At 55.6% G+C, this 16,284-nt stretch overlaps 2 protein-coding genes across 4 annotated transcripts in view; one reads left to right on the top strand and one right to left on the bottom strand.

Moving 5' to 3' along the window:
• C1QTNF4 (C1q and TNF related 4) overlaps positions 1 to 12,554 on the top strand; it is a 99,583-nt gene extending 87,029 nt beyond the window's left edge. Inside the window, exons 2-3 of one of the 2 annotated variants that reach the window (XM_050759193.1) lie at positions 7,053 to 7,127; positions 11,405 to 12,554. In XM_050759193.1, the coding sequence (XP_050615150.1) occupies positions 11,410 to 12,399 (990 nt within the window). In that variant the 5' untranslated portion in view covers positions 7,053 to 7,127; positions 11,405 to 11,409 and the 3' untranslated portion in view covers positions 12,400 to 12,554. Of the gene's footprint in view, positions 1 to 7,022; positions 7,128 to 11,404 lie in introns of both variants that reach the window. The other variant, XM_050759192.1, reaches the window with a different exon arrangement.
• Positions 12,555 to 12,789: 235 nt separating this feature from the next.
• On the bottom strand, positions 12,790 to 15,777 carry FAM180B (family with sequence similarity 180 member B). 2 transcript variants are annotated; one of them, XM_050759204.1, is made up of 3 exons: positions 15,286 to 15,777; positions 14,343 to 14,413; positions 12,791 to 14,124 (listed from the first exon to the last, which is right to left on the bottom strand). In XM_050759204.1, exons 1-3 carry the CDS (start codon positions 15,491 to 15,493, stop codon positions 13,729 to 13,731), a joined length of 675 nt encoding a protein of 224 aa, XP_050615161.1. In that variant the 5' UTR covers positions 15,494 to 15,777; the 3' UTR covers positions 12,791 to 13,728. The 2 variants fall into 2 exon arrangements, with proteins under 2 accessions (XP_050615162.1, XP_050615161.1); XM_050759205.1 differs by lacking the exon at positions 14,343 to 14,413 and having other exon boundaries at positions 12,790 to 14,124; positions 15,286 to 15,350.
• Between the last annotated feature and the right edge of the window lie 507 nt (positions 15,778 to 16,284).

Below are 16,284 nucleotides of genomic sequence, written 5' to 3' on the forward strand. Positions count from 1 at the left end.
GGGTCAAGGAGAACCTGCAACAACAGTTCAGGGAATGAGCCTGGGTATGGGGAGAAACTTGGTGGCTGTCCTGCATCTTCAGCCAGTTTTGACCAGGTCTGGTTACCCCAGTGTTCCAACTCTCTGTTGCTACAGTAACCCAAAACTTACTGGTTTAAAACAGCAACAATCAGCTGAGGGTGGTGGCTCACACCTGTAATCCCAGCACTTTGGGAGGCCGAGGCTGGTAGATCACTTGAAGTCAGGAGTTTAAGATCAGCCTGGTCAATATGATGAAACCCTGTCTCTACTAAAAATACAAAAAAAGTTAGCTGGGTGTGGTGGCGGGCACCTGTAATCCCAGCTACTCGGGAGTCTGAGGCAAGAGAATCACTTGAACCCGGGAGGCAGAGGTTGCAGTGAGCTGAGATTGCGCCACTGCACTCCAGCCTGGGTGACACAGTGAGATTCCGTCTCAAATACCAACAGCAAACCCAGCAACAATCATCTTTATTCCTTGCGGGTCTGGTGGGGCACTAGGTTCAGCTAGGCAGTTTTCATTCAGGGCCACTCACACAGTTGCAGTCAGACAGAGGCCATGCCTGGTGTCCTCTTAAAGGCTTCCGCACATCCATGTCACTGGCAGTGATGCTGGTACCTCAGCTGGGGCCAGGCCAGCTTCATGGCCCCACAGCTTGTATGACTGAGCAAGGTGCCACACTTGGAAGAGCCCTGTGCTTGGTTTAAAGCTGTAAATTCTTAGAACAGTAGGCTCCACATTTTCGTTTTTCTTTTTTCTTTTTTCTTTTTTTTTTGAGACAGGGTCTCACCCTGTCGCCTAGTCTGGAGAGCAGTGGCACGATGTCGGCTTGCTGCAAGCTCTGCCTCGCAGATTCAAGCAATCCTCATGCCCCAGCCTCCTAAGTATCTGGGACCACAGGTGCGTGCCATCACACCCGGCTAATTTTTTTTTTTTTTTTTGAGATGGAGTCTTGCTCTGTTGCCCAGGCTGGAGTGCAGTGGTATGATCTCAGCTCACTGCAACCTCCGCCTCCTGGGTTCAAGCGATTCTCCTGCCTCAGCCTCCCGAGTAGCTGGGATTACAGGCACGCACCACCACACCTGGCTAATTTTTGTATTTTTAGTAGAGACAGGGTTTCACTATGTTGGTCGGGCTGGTCTCAAACTCCTCACCACTTTGGCCTCCCAAAGTGCTGCGATTACAGGCGTGAGCCACCATGCCTGGCCACTTTTTGTATTTACTTTAGAGACGGGGTTTCGCCATGTTGGCCAGGCTGGTCTCAAACTCCTGGCCTCAAGTGATCTGCCTGCCTTGGCCTCCCAAAGTGCTGGGATTAAAGGCATAAGCCACCGCGCTCGGCCCCTCCACAATTTCATTTTGCACTGGACTCTGCAAATGATGTAGCTGGTCCTGACTAGGGCTGTTGGCCACAATATTTACACGTGGCCTTTCCATGTGACCTAGGCTTCCTCACAGCCTGATGGCTAGGCTCCAGGGATGAGGGTTTCAAGACAGAGATCCAAGCAGCAGTGGCATCACCTTTCAATGACCTAACGTAACTCCTCCTTTGCATGAGGACTGGCAAGGTCACACTGTAAGAAGAGCACATGGGATAGGAGATGACACAGTCACATTTGAAAATGTAATTTGCCACATCAGGTCATGAGCAGGTCACCTCCTGGTCCATCTGCAGAAGGGGCCCAGGGGATTCAGTTCTGCCTTCTAGGAAGGCCAGTGTTGGGATCTTAGAGCCTTGCTGGGAAAAAGGCCAGGGGAGAGTTGGGAACTTGGTCTTCGCAAGCACTCCCAGCTTCCCCTCTCTGGGGTCACTTACCAAGTGCTCAGAGGAATTGGAACCAAGAGCAGTGGGGCAGGAGCGTGACCAGGAGCCCTAAAGTCGGCTCCCCTGGAGGGCTGAAATCTCCGAGAAAGGCAAGGACTCAGCGCCCAGACGTATGTTTCTCCTGCTGGCATCTCTGCTTGGCTAACATTCCTCCTCTTTCATTTCTCCCCGGGGCATGTTGTTGTCTTTCTCATTAACTTCCCCTCAACTCCCAGCAAGGTCCCTGGACTGTGAGCTTTGCTAATTCCCTGTAATCCACTGGCAAAGCAGGAAGCTAATTAAATTGTGAGCTGTGTGCTCACTCTGTCAGTCTCTGAATCTCTCTTCTCAGTACCCCTCCCATCTGTCTCTTCCCTTCTCATTGCCCCTGGATAGTTTACTTTCATCTGGACACTTTCAGTATTTTCTCACCCATCTGCCTGCCTCTCCCCTCGTCGTCTTTCTCCTGCCTTTCAATCTGCAGAGTAATCTTCTTAAAATACAGCTTTGAGCACACCTTCTTCTCCTCTGCTCGTTAGCTCAGTAGTTAAGCCCCACACTCCTTACCTGCCATAACTTCCCATCACAAACCCTTCTCCACAACCAAGCCTGGTACATTTCCTTCCCTAAGCTCCACCTATGCCACCTCCTCACCTTGGCTCACATTCTTATCTTTGACTGGATTCCACCCCCTCACTCCTCCATCTCCACTCCAACTCACCCTGTCAAAATCCTCACCATTATTTAGAAAGAGCCTCTTCGGGCCGGGCACGGTGGCTCACGCCTGTAATCCCAGCACTTTGGGAGGCCAAGGCAGGCGGATCACGAGGTCAGGAGATCGAGACCATCCTGGCCAACATAGTGAAACCCTGTCTCTACCAAAAATACAAAAAAATTAGCTGGGTATGGTGGTGCACACCTGTAGTCCCAGCTACTCAGGAGGCTGAGGCAGGAGAATCGCTTGAACCCAGGAGGCAGAGGTTGCAGTGAGCTGAGATCACGCCACTGCACTCCAGCCTGGACGACAGTGTAAGACTCTTGTCCCCCCCTCCCAAAAAAAAAAAATGCTGAGAGAGAATCAGAGAAAGGGAGGCTGCAGAGTATAGTGGTTAAGGACTGGGTTTGGGAGCCAGATAGACCTAGGTTTAAATCCTACTCCTGCATTAACTTGTCTGATCCAGAAGGGACGCATGGCCCTAAGAAGGGTTGTGGCTGCCCTAGGTTGGCTTCCAGCCTTCCCCAGCTCTCCTGCGACATCCCTGTGTGGCTCATTCCACCCTTACCATGCCTCCTGTCCTCCCCATAGTCCTGTGGCCCAAGCTTTTCAAGCTGGTGAAGGAGAGAGTTGTGATCCCAAGAAGGAGGGTGAGCGAGCGGGAAATGAAACAAAGAGAGGAAACAGAATAAAGCGCACAGAGACCAGCGGGCTTTCACCATGGAGAACTGAACTCGGCTGGAGTCTCTCTGAGTCTGAAACATGACCTGCAATTGGGATGTGGAATGCTCCCACAGAGGGACCAGAAAGCTGGGGTATTTACCCCGAACTCTGGACAATTGGCTGGGGTTGCTCTGGGGGTATTAACTCCACAGCCCTTTGGGCCTGCCTCACTCCCATAGCTGAAAATGCCCTCAGGAGGGACACAGGAAGCAGGGGCCTGGTCAGGAACTATCTGTGGGTGCCCTCCTGGTAGGCCTGGAGGTGTGGGTGGGGCATTGACAGCATCTACTACACTCAGGGAAAGGAACCTGCTATTAAAATTATTGTTGTCGGCCAGGTGCGGTGGCTCACGCCTGTAATCCCAGCATTTTGGGAGGCTAAGGCAGTGGATTACTTGAAGTCAGGAGTTCAAGACCAGCCTGGCCAACCCGTCTCTACTAAAAATACAAAAATGTGGTGGCACATGCCTGTAATCCCAGCTACTCAGGAAGCTGAGGCAGGAGAATTGCTTGAACCCAGGAGGCGGAGGTTGCAGTGAGCCGAGATCGCACCATCGCACTCCAGCCTGGGTAACGAGCGAAATTCCGTCTCAAAAAATAAAAACAAAAATATATAAAAATTATTGTTGTCTATTAGCTGCCACGTGGCGGCAGGCTGAGGGGGGAGGATCACTTGAGCCCAGGCTGCAGTGAGCCAAGATCATGCCACCGCACTCCAGCCTGGGTGACAGAGTAAGAACCTATCTCAGCCGGGCACGCCTGAAATCCCAGCATTTTGGGAGGCCGAGGCGGGCAGATCACCCGAGGTCAGGAGTTTGAGAACAGCCTGACCAACATAGAGAAACTCCCACCTCTACTAAAAATACAAAATTAGCCGAGTGTGGTGGCACATGCCTGTAATCCCAGCTACTCATGAAGCTGAGGCAGGAAAATCACTTGAACCCGGGAGGGGGGGTTGCAGTGAGCCAAGATCGCTCCATTGCACTCCAGCCTGGGCAATAAGAGCGAAACTCCATCTCAAGAAAAAAAAAAAGCCCATCTCAATTTATATATATTTGAATGTTATTTTTTTAACTTTATTATTTTTTTAAAGTGATGGGGTCAGCTGGGCGTGGTGGCTCACACCTACAATCCCAGCACTTTGGGAGGCCAAGGCAGGCAGATCACGAGGTCAGGAGTTCAAGACTAGCCTGACCAACATGGTGAAACCCCATGTCTACTAAAAATACAAAATATTAGCCAGGTGTGCTGGCATACCCCTGTAATCCCAGCTACTCAGGAGGCTGATGCAGGAGAATTGCTTGAACCCGGGAGGTGGAGGTTGCAGTGAGCTGAGATCGCAGCATTGCACTCCAGCCTGGGCAACAGAGTGAGAGTCTGTCTCGAAAAAAAAAAGAGAAAGAGATGGGGTCTCACTCTGTTGCCCAAGCTGGTCTCAAACTTCTGAGCTCAAGGGATCTTCCCACCTTGGCCTCCCAAAGTGCTAATATTACAGGCGTGAGCCACCATGCCCAGCCATACCCATCTCAATTTAAAAATAAATAAAATAATTGTTGTTTAAGACCAGCCTGGGCAATGGAGTGAGACCTCATCTCTACAAAAAATTTTTTTAAAAATTATCCAGGCATGGTGGCCTGCACCTGTAGTCCCAGCTACCTGGGAGGCTGAGGTGGGAGAGTCACTTGAGCCTGCAAGGTCAAAGCTGCAGTGAGCCAAGATCATACCACTGCACTCCAGCCCAGGTGACACATCAAGACCTTGTCTCAAAAATAAATAAAATTGTGGCTGCAAAACAAGAGAGGAGGGAGCAGGAACTATAACCAGCCTAGGGCTTTTCTCTGGATCCTGCTGCCACCTCTTCTTAACTCCCATTCTGGAGCCCAACCATCTGCCTTACACCTACCAGCTCATGGCATCATCTTTCTCTATATCCCTTTCCCAGTGGATTCCTCCCTATCCCAGTCACCTGATGCAAATCCTGATGTCATCTGCCCCAGCCACCTATCTCTACCTCAACCCTGACTTCTCTGGTTAGAACTCTTGTGAACCCAGGGAGTGTCAAATCCCAGCCTGAACTGAACCTCAACTGGGATTATACTATCCTATAACATACCTTCTCCCCTCTCTGCCCCTCCCACCATTGGAATCACGCCCTCAGGAGAACAGCCCCACTCTTCTGGTCCAGAAGGGGCCCATGGCCCTAAGAAGGACCACAGGTTGGCTTTTGGCCTCCCCCAGCTCTCCTTCGACATCCCTGCGTGGCTCATCTCACCCTTACCCTGCCTCTTGTCCTCCCCACAGTCCTGTGGCCAAAGCTTTTCAAGCTGGTGAAGGAGACAGTTGTGATCTGACAAGGGCTAGACGGGTGCTTCACCCTCTGTCAACAAATACCCTCATTATTCAGCCTGAAACACCTCCATTCATTCCTTTCTATTCAGGCACATATTTGTTAATTCATTCCATCATTCACCTAACACACTTGAAGCGGAGCCAATCACCTCTACCAACATCTTCCTAGAGACAAATAAATTAACTGGGGTTGGGTAACTTTGAGAGCTCCAAAAGGAAAGCTCCAGAGGACGGGGGGTCCGCAGGGGTTCAGGCCTCTCCGGGACCACAGAGCAGACCTGCGGCAGACGCAGGATTCGAGCCTATGGCTCCGGAGTCAAGCAGGGCCAGGCAGAGGGCACCAGCTCTTGGCTGCTGAGAGTCGAGCTCTTCGAAAGTCATCCATTTAGTCAACATCTACTGAGTGCCAGGCAGTGTCATCACCTCTACAGTCATCATGGGAGAGAACAGCAGCCTAGAGAAAGGGAGTCTGAGCCCCCCACCCCGTGGGCTCGAAGTCCACAGTAGAGGCCAGCACTAGTGCCTCTGGTGAGTGTTACTGTGGGAAGACCGCTGTTCCCAGCCCGGGTGCCCTGCTGGACTCCTGCTAGCCCGGCCCCAGCGAGGCAGGGTGTCAGTTTCCCTCTCCAGAGGCCTTTCTTGCCCACCTATTGCCCTTCTCAACCCTGTTCCTTCTTGCAGGAGCAACCTTTCCAGCAGAAAATTCCATTCTGCCCCAAGGACTCTTCTTACTGCCCCTCTCCCAGGGGGACGCAGACTGCCTTCTCCCTGTTTCCTAATGGATGGTGGGCATTTTCCGATTTGGAGGTGAGGAGGAAAAACTAGGTTATTTTCAGCTCTTCCTTTACGGGCAGCATTGACCCATTTATCCTTCTTTTCCTTCAGACCCCTCCCCCAAGGCCACTCAGCTTGGACATCTGTCCCAGCCAAAATCTCACCTTCCACTGTCCTTACAGCCCAAAGGCTAGTCCAGTCTCCGAGTCCAGCTCTAGCCCTCTCACCCCACACCAGGAAGGAAGCTGGACTGCAGAGCACTCTGGGCCACCCCGCGTTGGCCGCTGCCTCTGGCCTCAGTTTCCCCAACTGCTCAGATTAATGATGCCTGCTGTCTAGACCCAGAGGACGAAGCTCTAAGGAGGTCACAGATGAGGAAGGGTCCAGTGCTCGGCGCAGGCTCCGTGCGGAGCCCCTAGGCCCCGCAGCTCGCCCCTCCCTCTCCCCCTACTCCCCTCCTCTCCCCCTCCCGCCTCTCCTCCGCCTCTCCTCCCGCCTCTCCGCTCGCTCGGCTCCCTCCCTGGCTGACCTTCCCTTTCCCTCACGCCTCCCCACGCCCGGCCTGGGGCCCCAGCACCCTGTCCGCCGCCGCCTCAGAGCCGGGAGAAGCAGCCGGAGCCCCCGGCGCCCCCGCCGCAGCGCGGGCGGTCAGTGCGCAGCCCGGCGCCCGCAGCCCGCAGCCCGCAGCCCGCAGCCGGATCGCGGGCTCGGACCGAACCCGACCGGACCGCCGCCCCCAGCCAGGTGAGGTCAGCTCAGGAAAGGCGGGGAGCCGAGGTTTCCCCTTTACTGGAAACGGGGGCTGGGGAGGCGCGGGGAAATTGGGTCCTTTTTTCTTGAAAGGAGGACCTGGGAGCCTTTTCGTGAAACAGGCACAAGGGCTTTCATTCCGAAGGGATGGATGCATGGAGGGAAGGTCTCGGGGGAGAGGGATTGGGATACCCCTTCCTGGTTTTTGTTTTTTAAAAATAAGGATTAATTGGCTTCTGTGAAAGTGGGACTTCTTGGAAGGATGAGGGGCTTTCAAGGTAGGTTGGGGAGGGGGCTCTGGCAGGGCTTGAGGGAAGGGTTAACTGGTGAGTGGCAGGGCAAGGGGGAGCTCTGCAAGCCCCTCAGCCTGCACCTCCCGCCTTGGCTCCGGGGCTCTGGGTCTGCCCAGTTATGTGTTCCAGTTTTTCTCTTTGAAGATGACTATTTTGAGCCCCACCTGGACAGAGCCAGTAACAGCCATTTCCTTCCCTGGAGCTATGACACCCACCTGACACACCCTCCCACACCTCTGACCTGCTCAGGGAAGGGGGTTCAGGGAAGGATGAGGACCCAGGGATCTGGGAATTGGACAGTGTGGGTGAAATGGAGGCTGGGTACTGGGCACACAGGAAGACCCTTGGCACTGGTGGGGTGCACCAACCTTGGTCGGGAGGTTGCTGGGCAGCTTCTTCTGGGGCATGACCCACTAGGAAAGCAGCGGTGTCAGGAAAAGCTGAGCTGTTCCCCATGCTCCCAGAAGACAAAACACTAGAGAATGCGTTTGCTTGCTTTTGTTTGGTTTTGCTTTCTTTCTGTCTTCCTCATCCTGGATCCCAAGACTCATTCCCCTGATCTCTCCTAGTTTTGCAAAAAGGTAAACTGAGGCAGAGGACAAATTGGCTGGACATACCTGTGTCTAGGAGGGAAGAGTGACAGAGAGGAAGGCATACAGAATTTGAGTCAAAATATCTCAGTGCTTCATGGGTGACCTTGGGCCAAAATGCTTTCCCTTGTTGGGCCTCAGCTTTCTCATCTATAAAATGGGAGAGGGCCCACCTGTCTTGCAGGTTTGCCGAGACCATGTGCCTAAAAGAAATTTGTAAAAGGGAATGTACTGGACACTTGTGAGGTGCCATCTTCACCACCGTGGATGGCCCCTTCCCTCCTCCCTGTCCTAACCAAGGGTATCACTAACCCATAGGACACCTTTGTGAGAATTAGAAAAGGCACCTCCTCTGGAAGCAGACAGCATTCAGTTGGGCTAGCAACTTGGGGTCTTTATTATGAGAATGAGAAGGTGGCATACTTTATCCCAGGTGCTGCTCTAACATGTGGAGTGTGAGCTAGATTCTAGCTAGGATGTTCTGCACATCTACACGTGGCAACCCCTTTCAGCAGGGCCCTGACACAGAGCTACACATACTTACAGGGTATTTTCTAAAGCAGCCCACATCCCAGGCTGTCTCCAGCTCATTTCTTTCCTGTTTTGTTTCCACATCAGGGCCTTTGGGTATTCAAGCCCCAAAGTGCATGCCCTACTAGGAAGCAGGATGGAATCCCTACATCAGACAGTGACTCCTTTGAGTCAAGCAGTGCCTTCACCAAGCTCCCAGAGGTAGGAGTGACTGAGTCCCTAAACCCTTACATCAAGAACTGGACCAGATCACTTTTGTCAGGGCAACCAACAGAAGCATCTGCACCCCTCAGCACTGCCATTGACAAACCATGTTCACACCTATCTCAGAGCACCCCCACAGCAAGCCTGTGTGTGAGGTCTCCTCCCCATTTACATGGAGGACGCCATGCCCAGAGAAGTTAGGGTACCTGCCCAGGGTTTCACAGTGTGAGTGGTAGAGCCAGGACCTGAACCCAGATCTGGCTGGCTGTCCTCTCCAATCCGTCACTCCCAAGGAACAAAGCTGCTGACATCACAGCCTTGCCAAAGCCCTGCTGGAATTGTTGCTCTCCCTGTCCATCCCTGGTAGCCCCTGGCTCGCCACTCCTTCCCCTGAGTAACCAGCCTCCAAGCAAAGAGAAAGGAGTCACCTTCTCTTTTACTCTGATTTCATGGGGGAGGAAGCTACCTCAAAGCCCAACTGTTCTCGTCTCCTCTGTGCAGGAAGGGCCCCTGGTGAGGCCAGGAAAGGGGTCAGGGAGCAGCGATTTCCTTTCCTGCTCAGGTAGGTCTTAAACAGTAATGGTCATGCAGAGCATTGACACAGAAAGCCAGTGCCTGTGTGAGTAGCAGACCAAGGACCATAAAATAACCACAGGAAAATGCAGCCAACTGGAACTGAGGGGAACTCAGAGACCCCCCTGAATCCCCCGGGTTACCAGGGCCCCTGGGTGTCAAACAGGAGGTGTAGGGGCGAGCCAAGCAGACAGGGCTGTAGGCTTCTTCAACCAGAGCGTTTCTCCTGGTCTGTGTGCAAGCTTTCACTTAAGAAAGGGGTTTCGGCCGGGCGCGGTGGCTCAAGCCTGTAATCCCAGCACTTTGGGAGGCCGAGACGGGCGGATCACGAGGTCGGGAGATCGAGACCATCCTGGCTAACACGGTGAAACCCCGTCTCTACTAAAAAAATACAAAAAACTAGCCGGGCGAGGTGGCGGGCGCCTGTAGTCCCAGCTACTCGGGAGGCTGAGGCAGGAGAATGGCGTGAACCCGGGAGGCAGAGCTTGCAGTGAGCTGAGATCCGGCCACTGCACTCCAGCCTGGGCGACAGAGCGAGACTCTGTCTCAAAAAAAAAAAAAAAAAAAAAAAAAAAAAAGAAAGGGGTTTCGTCCGGGTGCAGTGGCTTACGCCTGTAATCCCATCACTTTGGGAGGCTGAGGCAGGCGGATCACAAAGTCAAGAGATTGAGATCATCCTGGCCAACATGGTGAAACCCCGTCTCTCCTAAAAATACAAAAATTAGCTGGGCATGGTGGTGCATGCCTCTAGTCCCAGCTACTTTGGGAGGCTGAGCCAGGAGAATCGCTTGAACCCGTGAGGCGGAGGTTGCAGTGAGCCGAGATCGAGCCACTGCACTCCAGCCTGGCAACAGAGCCAGACTCTGTCTCAGAAAAAAAAAGGGGGGGGGGAGGGGTGGTTTCAAGGCCTGGCATGATGGCTCACGCCTGTAATCCCAGCACTTTGGGAGGCTGAGGCAGGTGGATCACTTGAGGTCAGTTCAAGACCAGCCTGGCCAACGTGGTGAAACCCCATCTCTACTAAAGATACAAAAAATTAGCTGGGCGTGATGGTGAGTATCTGTAATCTTAGCTACTCAGGAGGCTAAGGCAGGAAAATTGCTTGAACCTGGGAGGCGGAGGTTGCAGCGAGCTGAGATCAGGCAATTGCACTCCAGCCTTGGTGACAGGGCAAGACTCTGTCTCAAAAAAAAAAAAAAAGCGGGGGGAGGTTTCAGTGTGTGGGTATGCACACACACACACAGAGGTTTGGAGACTCCTAGCTTAATCCAGTAGTTCTCAGCATGTGGTCCTTGGATCAGCAGCATCAGCATCATCCAGAAACATATTAGAAATACAAATTCTTAGCCAGGCATGGTGGCTCATGCCTGTAATCCCGACACTTTTGGGAGGCTCAGGTGGGCGGACTGCCTGAGCTCAGGAGTTCGAGACCAGCCTGGGCAACACGGTGAAACCCCGTTCTCTACCCAAAATACAGAAGAAGTTAGCAGGGCATGGTGGTGCACGCCTGTAGTCCCAGCTACTGGGGTGGCTGAGTCAGGAGAACTGCTTGAACCCGGGGGGTGGAGGCTGCAGTGAGACGAGATCATGCCACTGCACTCCAGCCTGGTTCACAGAGTGAGACTCCGTCTCCACAAAAAAAAAAAAAAAAAAAAAAAAAAAGCAAATTATCGCTACTTGGGAGGCTGAGGCAGGAGAATCGCTTGAACCGGGGAGGCAGAGGTTGCAGTGAGCCGAGATCGGGCCATTACACTCCAGCCTGGGTGACAAGAGCGAGACTCCATCTCAAAACAAACAAAGAAATGCAAATTCTCAGGCCCATCCCAGAACCTACTGAACGAACTCTGGGGATGGGGCCCAACTATGTATGTTTGAACACGCCCTCCAGGTGACAGTGAGGCTCGCTAGAGTTTGAGAAGCACTGAGCTAGTGCAAGGATGTAGGAAAATTGAAACCTATTTGTGGGTCTAGGGCAGGGCTGGGAAGAGAACCCTTGTCTCCCGGTGGAGAGGTGGAGAGCCTAATGTTTGGAGGCCGCCCCTGCCAACCCTCCTCTTCCGCCCCTCGGTCTCCCTCCCAGGCTCCATGCTGCCGCTTCTGCTAGGCCTGCTGGGCCCAGCGGCCTGCTGGGCCCTGGGCCCGGCCCCCGGCCCGGGCTCCTCAGAGCTGCGCTCGGCCTTCTCGGCGGCACGCACCACTCCCCTGGAGGGCGCGTCGGAGATGGCGGTGACCTTCGACAAGGTGTACGTGAACATCGGGGGCGACTTCGACGCGGCCACGGGCCAATTCCGCTGCCGCGTGCCCGGCGCCTACTTCTTCTCCTTCACGGTTGGCAAGGCCCCGCACAAGAGCCTGTCGGTGATGCTGGTGCGGAACCACGACGAGGTGCAGGCGCTGGCCTTCGACGAGCAGAGGCGGCCCAGCGCACGGCGCGCCGCCAGCCAGAGCGCCATGCTGCAGCTCGACTACGGCGACACAGTTTGGCTGCGGCTGCATGGCGCCCCACAGTACGCGCTGGGCGCGCCCGGCGCCACCTTCAGCGGCTACCTGGTCTACGCCGACGCCGACGCCGACGCGCCTGCGCGCGGGCCGCCCGCGCCCCCCGAGCCGCGCTCGGCATTCTCGGCGGCGCGCACGCGCAGCCTGGTGGGCTCGGACGCGGGGTCCGGGCCGCGGCACCGGCCGCTAGCCTTCGACACCGAGCTCGTCAACATTGGCGGCGACTTCGACGCGGCGGCCGGCGTGTTCCGCTGCCGCCTGCCCGGCGCCTACTTCTTCTCCTTCACGCTGGGCAAGCTGCCGCGTAAGACGCTGTCGGTGAAGCTGATGAAGAACCGCGACGAGGTGCAGGCCATGATTTACGACGACGGCGCGTCGCGGCGCCGCGAGATGCAGAGCCAGAGCGTGATGCTGGCCCTGCGGCGCGGCGACGCCGTCTGGCTGCTCAGCCACGACCACGACGGCTACGGCGCCTACAGCAACCACGGCAAGTACATCACCTTCTCCGGCTTCTTGGTGTACCCCGACCTCGCCCCCGCCGCCCCGCCAGGCCTCGGGGCCCCAGAACTGCTGTGAGCCCCGGGCCAGAGAGGAGCCCGGGAGGGCCAGGGGCGTGCATGCCGGGCCAGGCCCGCGGCCCGAACGCCTCGCGCGAGCGCCACGGCCGCCGGGCGCGCCTGGACTCTGCCAATAAAGCGGAAAGCGGGCCTGCGCAGCGCCCGGCAACCCAGGCCCCTGCGCTGTCTTGACTGCGACGCATTCGCTGGGGGCAGGCGGGATAGGCACTGACTACTGCGGGCCCGCAGGCCCGGGGAAGGGGTTGGAGGTTGGAGAGCAGGGTCCCCTCAGACCCTGGGAGGGTGAGGAGGTGGGAATTTGGTGGAACCACATTCGCCTAGTCCGTTGGGGGCCTCCCTTTCATACCCCTACCTCGTCCAGCCCTCTGACTCATCATTGACCTACGACCTCAGCCTTAGCCCCTGGCTGATGCCTTTCTGTGACAAGGAACAGCACCCCATTACCCCACTGAGGGCATGAGATTCAAGGAGAGTGCATTCCTCCTTCCAGCAGGGCATGGGAATGGGATGAGGAGTTGATACCTGGTTGCCCTGACTCTTGCCTTCCCAGGATGGGGAGAGTGATTTGCCCAGAGCAGGAGTTAGACCGCTTATTCCGACATAGAATGACACAGGCTTCGGGAGTCCGAAACAGAACATTTTATGAGAAGAGCAACACAGAATCAGGGCCACACCTGGCCCAGCCCACCTCCGCTTGTCTCTGCTTGGTCTGCCAGCCTTACTCCCCCATCTAAGGTGTTGAGATATTGCCTCCCTACCCCAAAAGAGAAAATGTTCCTCCCTCCCCCTGTTTCCCTCCAGTCCTCCAACAGACAGAACTCAAAAAGTCTATTCTCCCGACCCAGATGGGAACTTGGAGGCTCAGGGACCCCAGATCCTTGGTTGTGCCTAAAAGGGGGTGCTCTGCACCTAGAGGATTCCTGTGAATTCCACAGGACCTATCACAGAGCGCCAAGGTAGGAGTTGGAAGGTCTGACCTGGCCTTACTTGGGGCAGCTTCCCTTTCAGCATCTCTTGAACACACTTCTCAACCCTGACCCCTGATCTCAGCACACACACACTGCCTGCAAGTCGTGCCCTTAGCTCTGTGGCCACTCCTTGCGACCCACAGCCTGGGTTTTTAGCCTCTCAAGATCCAGGAAATAAGATCGATTGGGTCGGGGTAAGCAGAGAGGGGGTGTCCAGGGTGCAAGCCAAGCCCAGAGATCTGAACACAGTGGAAAAAACCAGATGCCAGACAGAAGCCCCTGCCCAAGATGGGTCTGCCTGGGGAGTTGAGGAGGAGATGGGAGGGGGTAATGGCAGGTGAAAGAGCAAAAGGGGAGGGTCAGGGGAAGGGGTCAAGGATGGAAGCCCAGGACCCCAGGGAAGGGGGCTGATCCTGGGGGCAGAAACCCTTACATAGGTCCCAGAGTGTTTCCTGTGCCAGGAGAGTGAAGACCTGGGCCCAGCGGCCTCGTTCCTCAGCCTCACTAGCTGCGTGGAGCCGGTAGACGCAGGACAGGCCTGTGAGGAGCAGATGTTCAAAGTCCCAAGTGCTAAGAGGAGGCCCCTTCCGCAGGTCCTGGAGCTGCTGCAGCCGCTGCTCAGCGCCCTCCAAGTCACTGGGCACGTGGTGCTGCAGGAGGAGCCTGAGTCGGCGGCCTGGGTGTGTGGACGCTAGTTCCTCATCCTGGATGTGCAGCTGCCCCATGACATCCAGCTCCAGCCCAGCCCAGAGCAGCTGCAAGGGGAGGCATGTAAGGGGTGGGCTGTGGCTTGGGGAGCAGGGCGGGGAGCAAGAGTGGGCTGGGGGAGGGGGCAGAAGCAGGCAGCAGGACCCATGCTGGCTTGCCCCCACCAACCCCTAGCAGGTCCACCCTGAGACATCCCCATTCCCAACCCTGAGCTTAGGGGCCTCTGGACATGCCCACCCTCATGTCCCAGGCTGGGAGGAAAGACCTCAAACATCACTTCCGGGGCCTCTGGCTTCTGCAGGCCACCTCCCACGCTGGTGCTGTCCATGGGCTGCCCTGGGGCAGCAGAGAGGAGTCAGGCCCCTGCCATGCTACACCATGAACACCCCAGCCTCCCAGAAGTGTCCCTCTGCTGCGTGGTAGAGGTCCCAAGTGCTTCATCATTCTACAAAAGGGCCGGAATGCCATCCCATGCCCCTGTTTCCCCTCCCTCTCATGCACACACATGCACATTGACATTCACTCTCCCAGGCATAGGTCTTCTGATCTCAAAAGCATCATTCCAAGCGTAGTTACCATGTTGGCAAATGCCCAGGACTCCTCCTCTAAATTGCACAATGCCCTTGGTAAAGAGCTCCAGGCCAACGGGTCACAAGACCCTTCCCCACCCTCCTCCTCTCCCTATAATCATCGGAGGACAGAGTCACCTAAAACAGTGCCAGTGACTCTCCCAAGGACAAGGACCTCTTTAGGAAGAGCCTACTCTCCCTGCTCCTTCTCAGCAGTAAGGGAGGGAGAAGGAGGACAGGGCAGGGAGGATAGGGCAGGGGAGGATGTGAGGCAGGGACCACAGGGCAGGGGAGGATGTCTGTGGCAGCTCCCTCTGGCCCACACCTTGGGGTGTTGCCTCACCCTTGTAATGTTTGTTCCAAGCCCAGACAGGTCAAGAGACCCTGCTTTGGGCATCAGTGGGAATCAGCCCAGGGCCAGCATTAAGAGCACCTAGGGCTATCTCCCTAGTTGTCACTTGTATCTTTCCAGTTCTGGGGGGGGCGGCCCACATTGTCACCCACCACAGCACACATCAGCCTGGTACCCACCATGCCCACACTTCTATGCCCGACTAGCCTCAAATAGAGCCAGCCGTTAACTGCCGTCAGCCAGCAGCCTTCCTTGGCTCCTTTCCACCCACCCTGAAGCCCCGGTACCTGCATGGTGCTGGGTTGTAGTCACACCAGAGAGGAGGCAGATGGCTACCACCAGGCAAGCCAGGAACTGCAGGGTCGCAGCCATGCTCCACCACGTCCTCTGAGTTTCACTCTGTTCAGCAGTTCTCTGCTCCCTCATCTGCCTGCCACACACCTCGGCTCCAACTTTCCACTGCAGGCTGCTCCAGAGCTCTGTAATGCGTGTCATTCTTCAATGCTGAACAGGGAGGGGCTGGCTGTGGCCTCGGTCACCTCCCATGGGCTCTTTCCATCCTTTAGAAATGGGGAATCTTTGGTTGTTGGCAGGAGCCTGGCTCCCTGCTTGTCAGGCCCTCAGCCTGTTCCTGCCCAGCTGGGCGGTATGCTTAGTTAATAGGAAAAAGGTGTTTGGTAGCAAATAGCTCTAGCTTGGCCCTCCCAAAGGGTAGGAAAGAGCCCAGGCGGTAAGACCATCTTACCGTCTGCACCCTCAAAATATCCTGCAACTGAGACCAGCCCCAACACCCAGTCTGGCCCAGCCCAGCCTCCATGGAGCCCTTCAGCTGCCAAAAGCATCAGCTGCAAAGTCTTCCAACTGCATGGCGGGCTGGCTGGGCGGCCCTGCATACAGGCAGAGCCAAGCACTCCCGTCTCAGGCACTTCTGCCGCAGGCTGAACAGACCCCTAGACCAGCTGGACTAGGGAGTACTGTCTCCTGGCAGACAGACAGATCTGCAGCTCCTCAGTGGTTTTTGCCCCAGCCCTGGGACCTCTTATTTCCTAACAACATTCTTAATTCAGGGTGGGCACCGTGGCTCATGCCTGTAATCCCAGCACTTGAGGAGGGCAAGACAGAATGGCTTGAGCCCAGGAATTCGAGACCAGCCTGGGCAACATGGTGAGACCTCATCTCTACAAATAAAAAAATTAGCTGGGCATAGCGGTACACACCTGTGGTCCCAGCTACTCAGGAGGCTGAGGTGGGAGGATCAGCTGAGCCCAGGCAGTCTAGACTGCAGC

The sequence above is a fragment of the Macaca thibetana genome, chromosome 14 (genome assembly GCF_024542745.1).
Source record: "Macaca thibetana thibetana isolate TM-01 chromosome 14, ASM2454274v1, whole genome shotgun sequence".
Taxonomy (NCBI): domain Eukaryota; kingdom Metazoa; phylum Chordata; class Mammalia; order Primates; family Cercopithecidae; genus Macaca; species Macaca thibetana.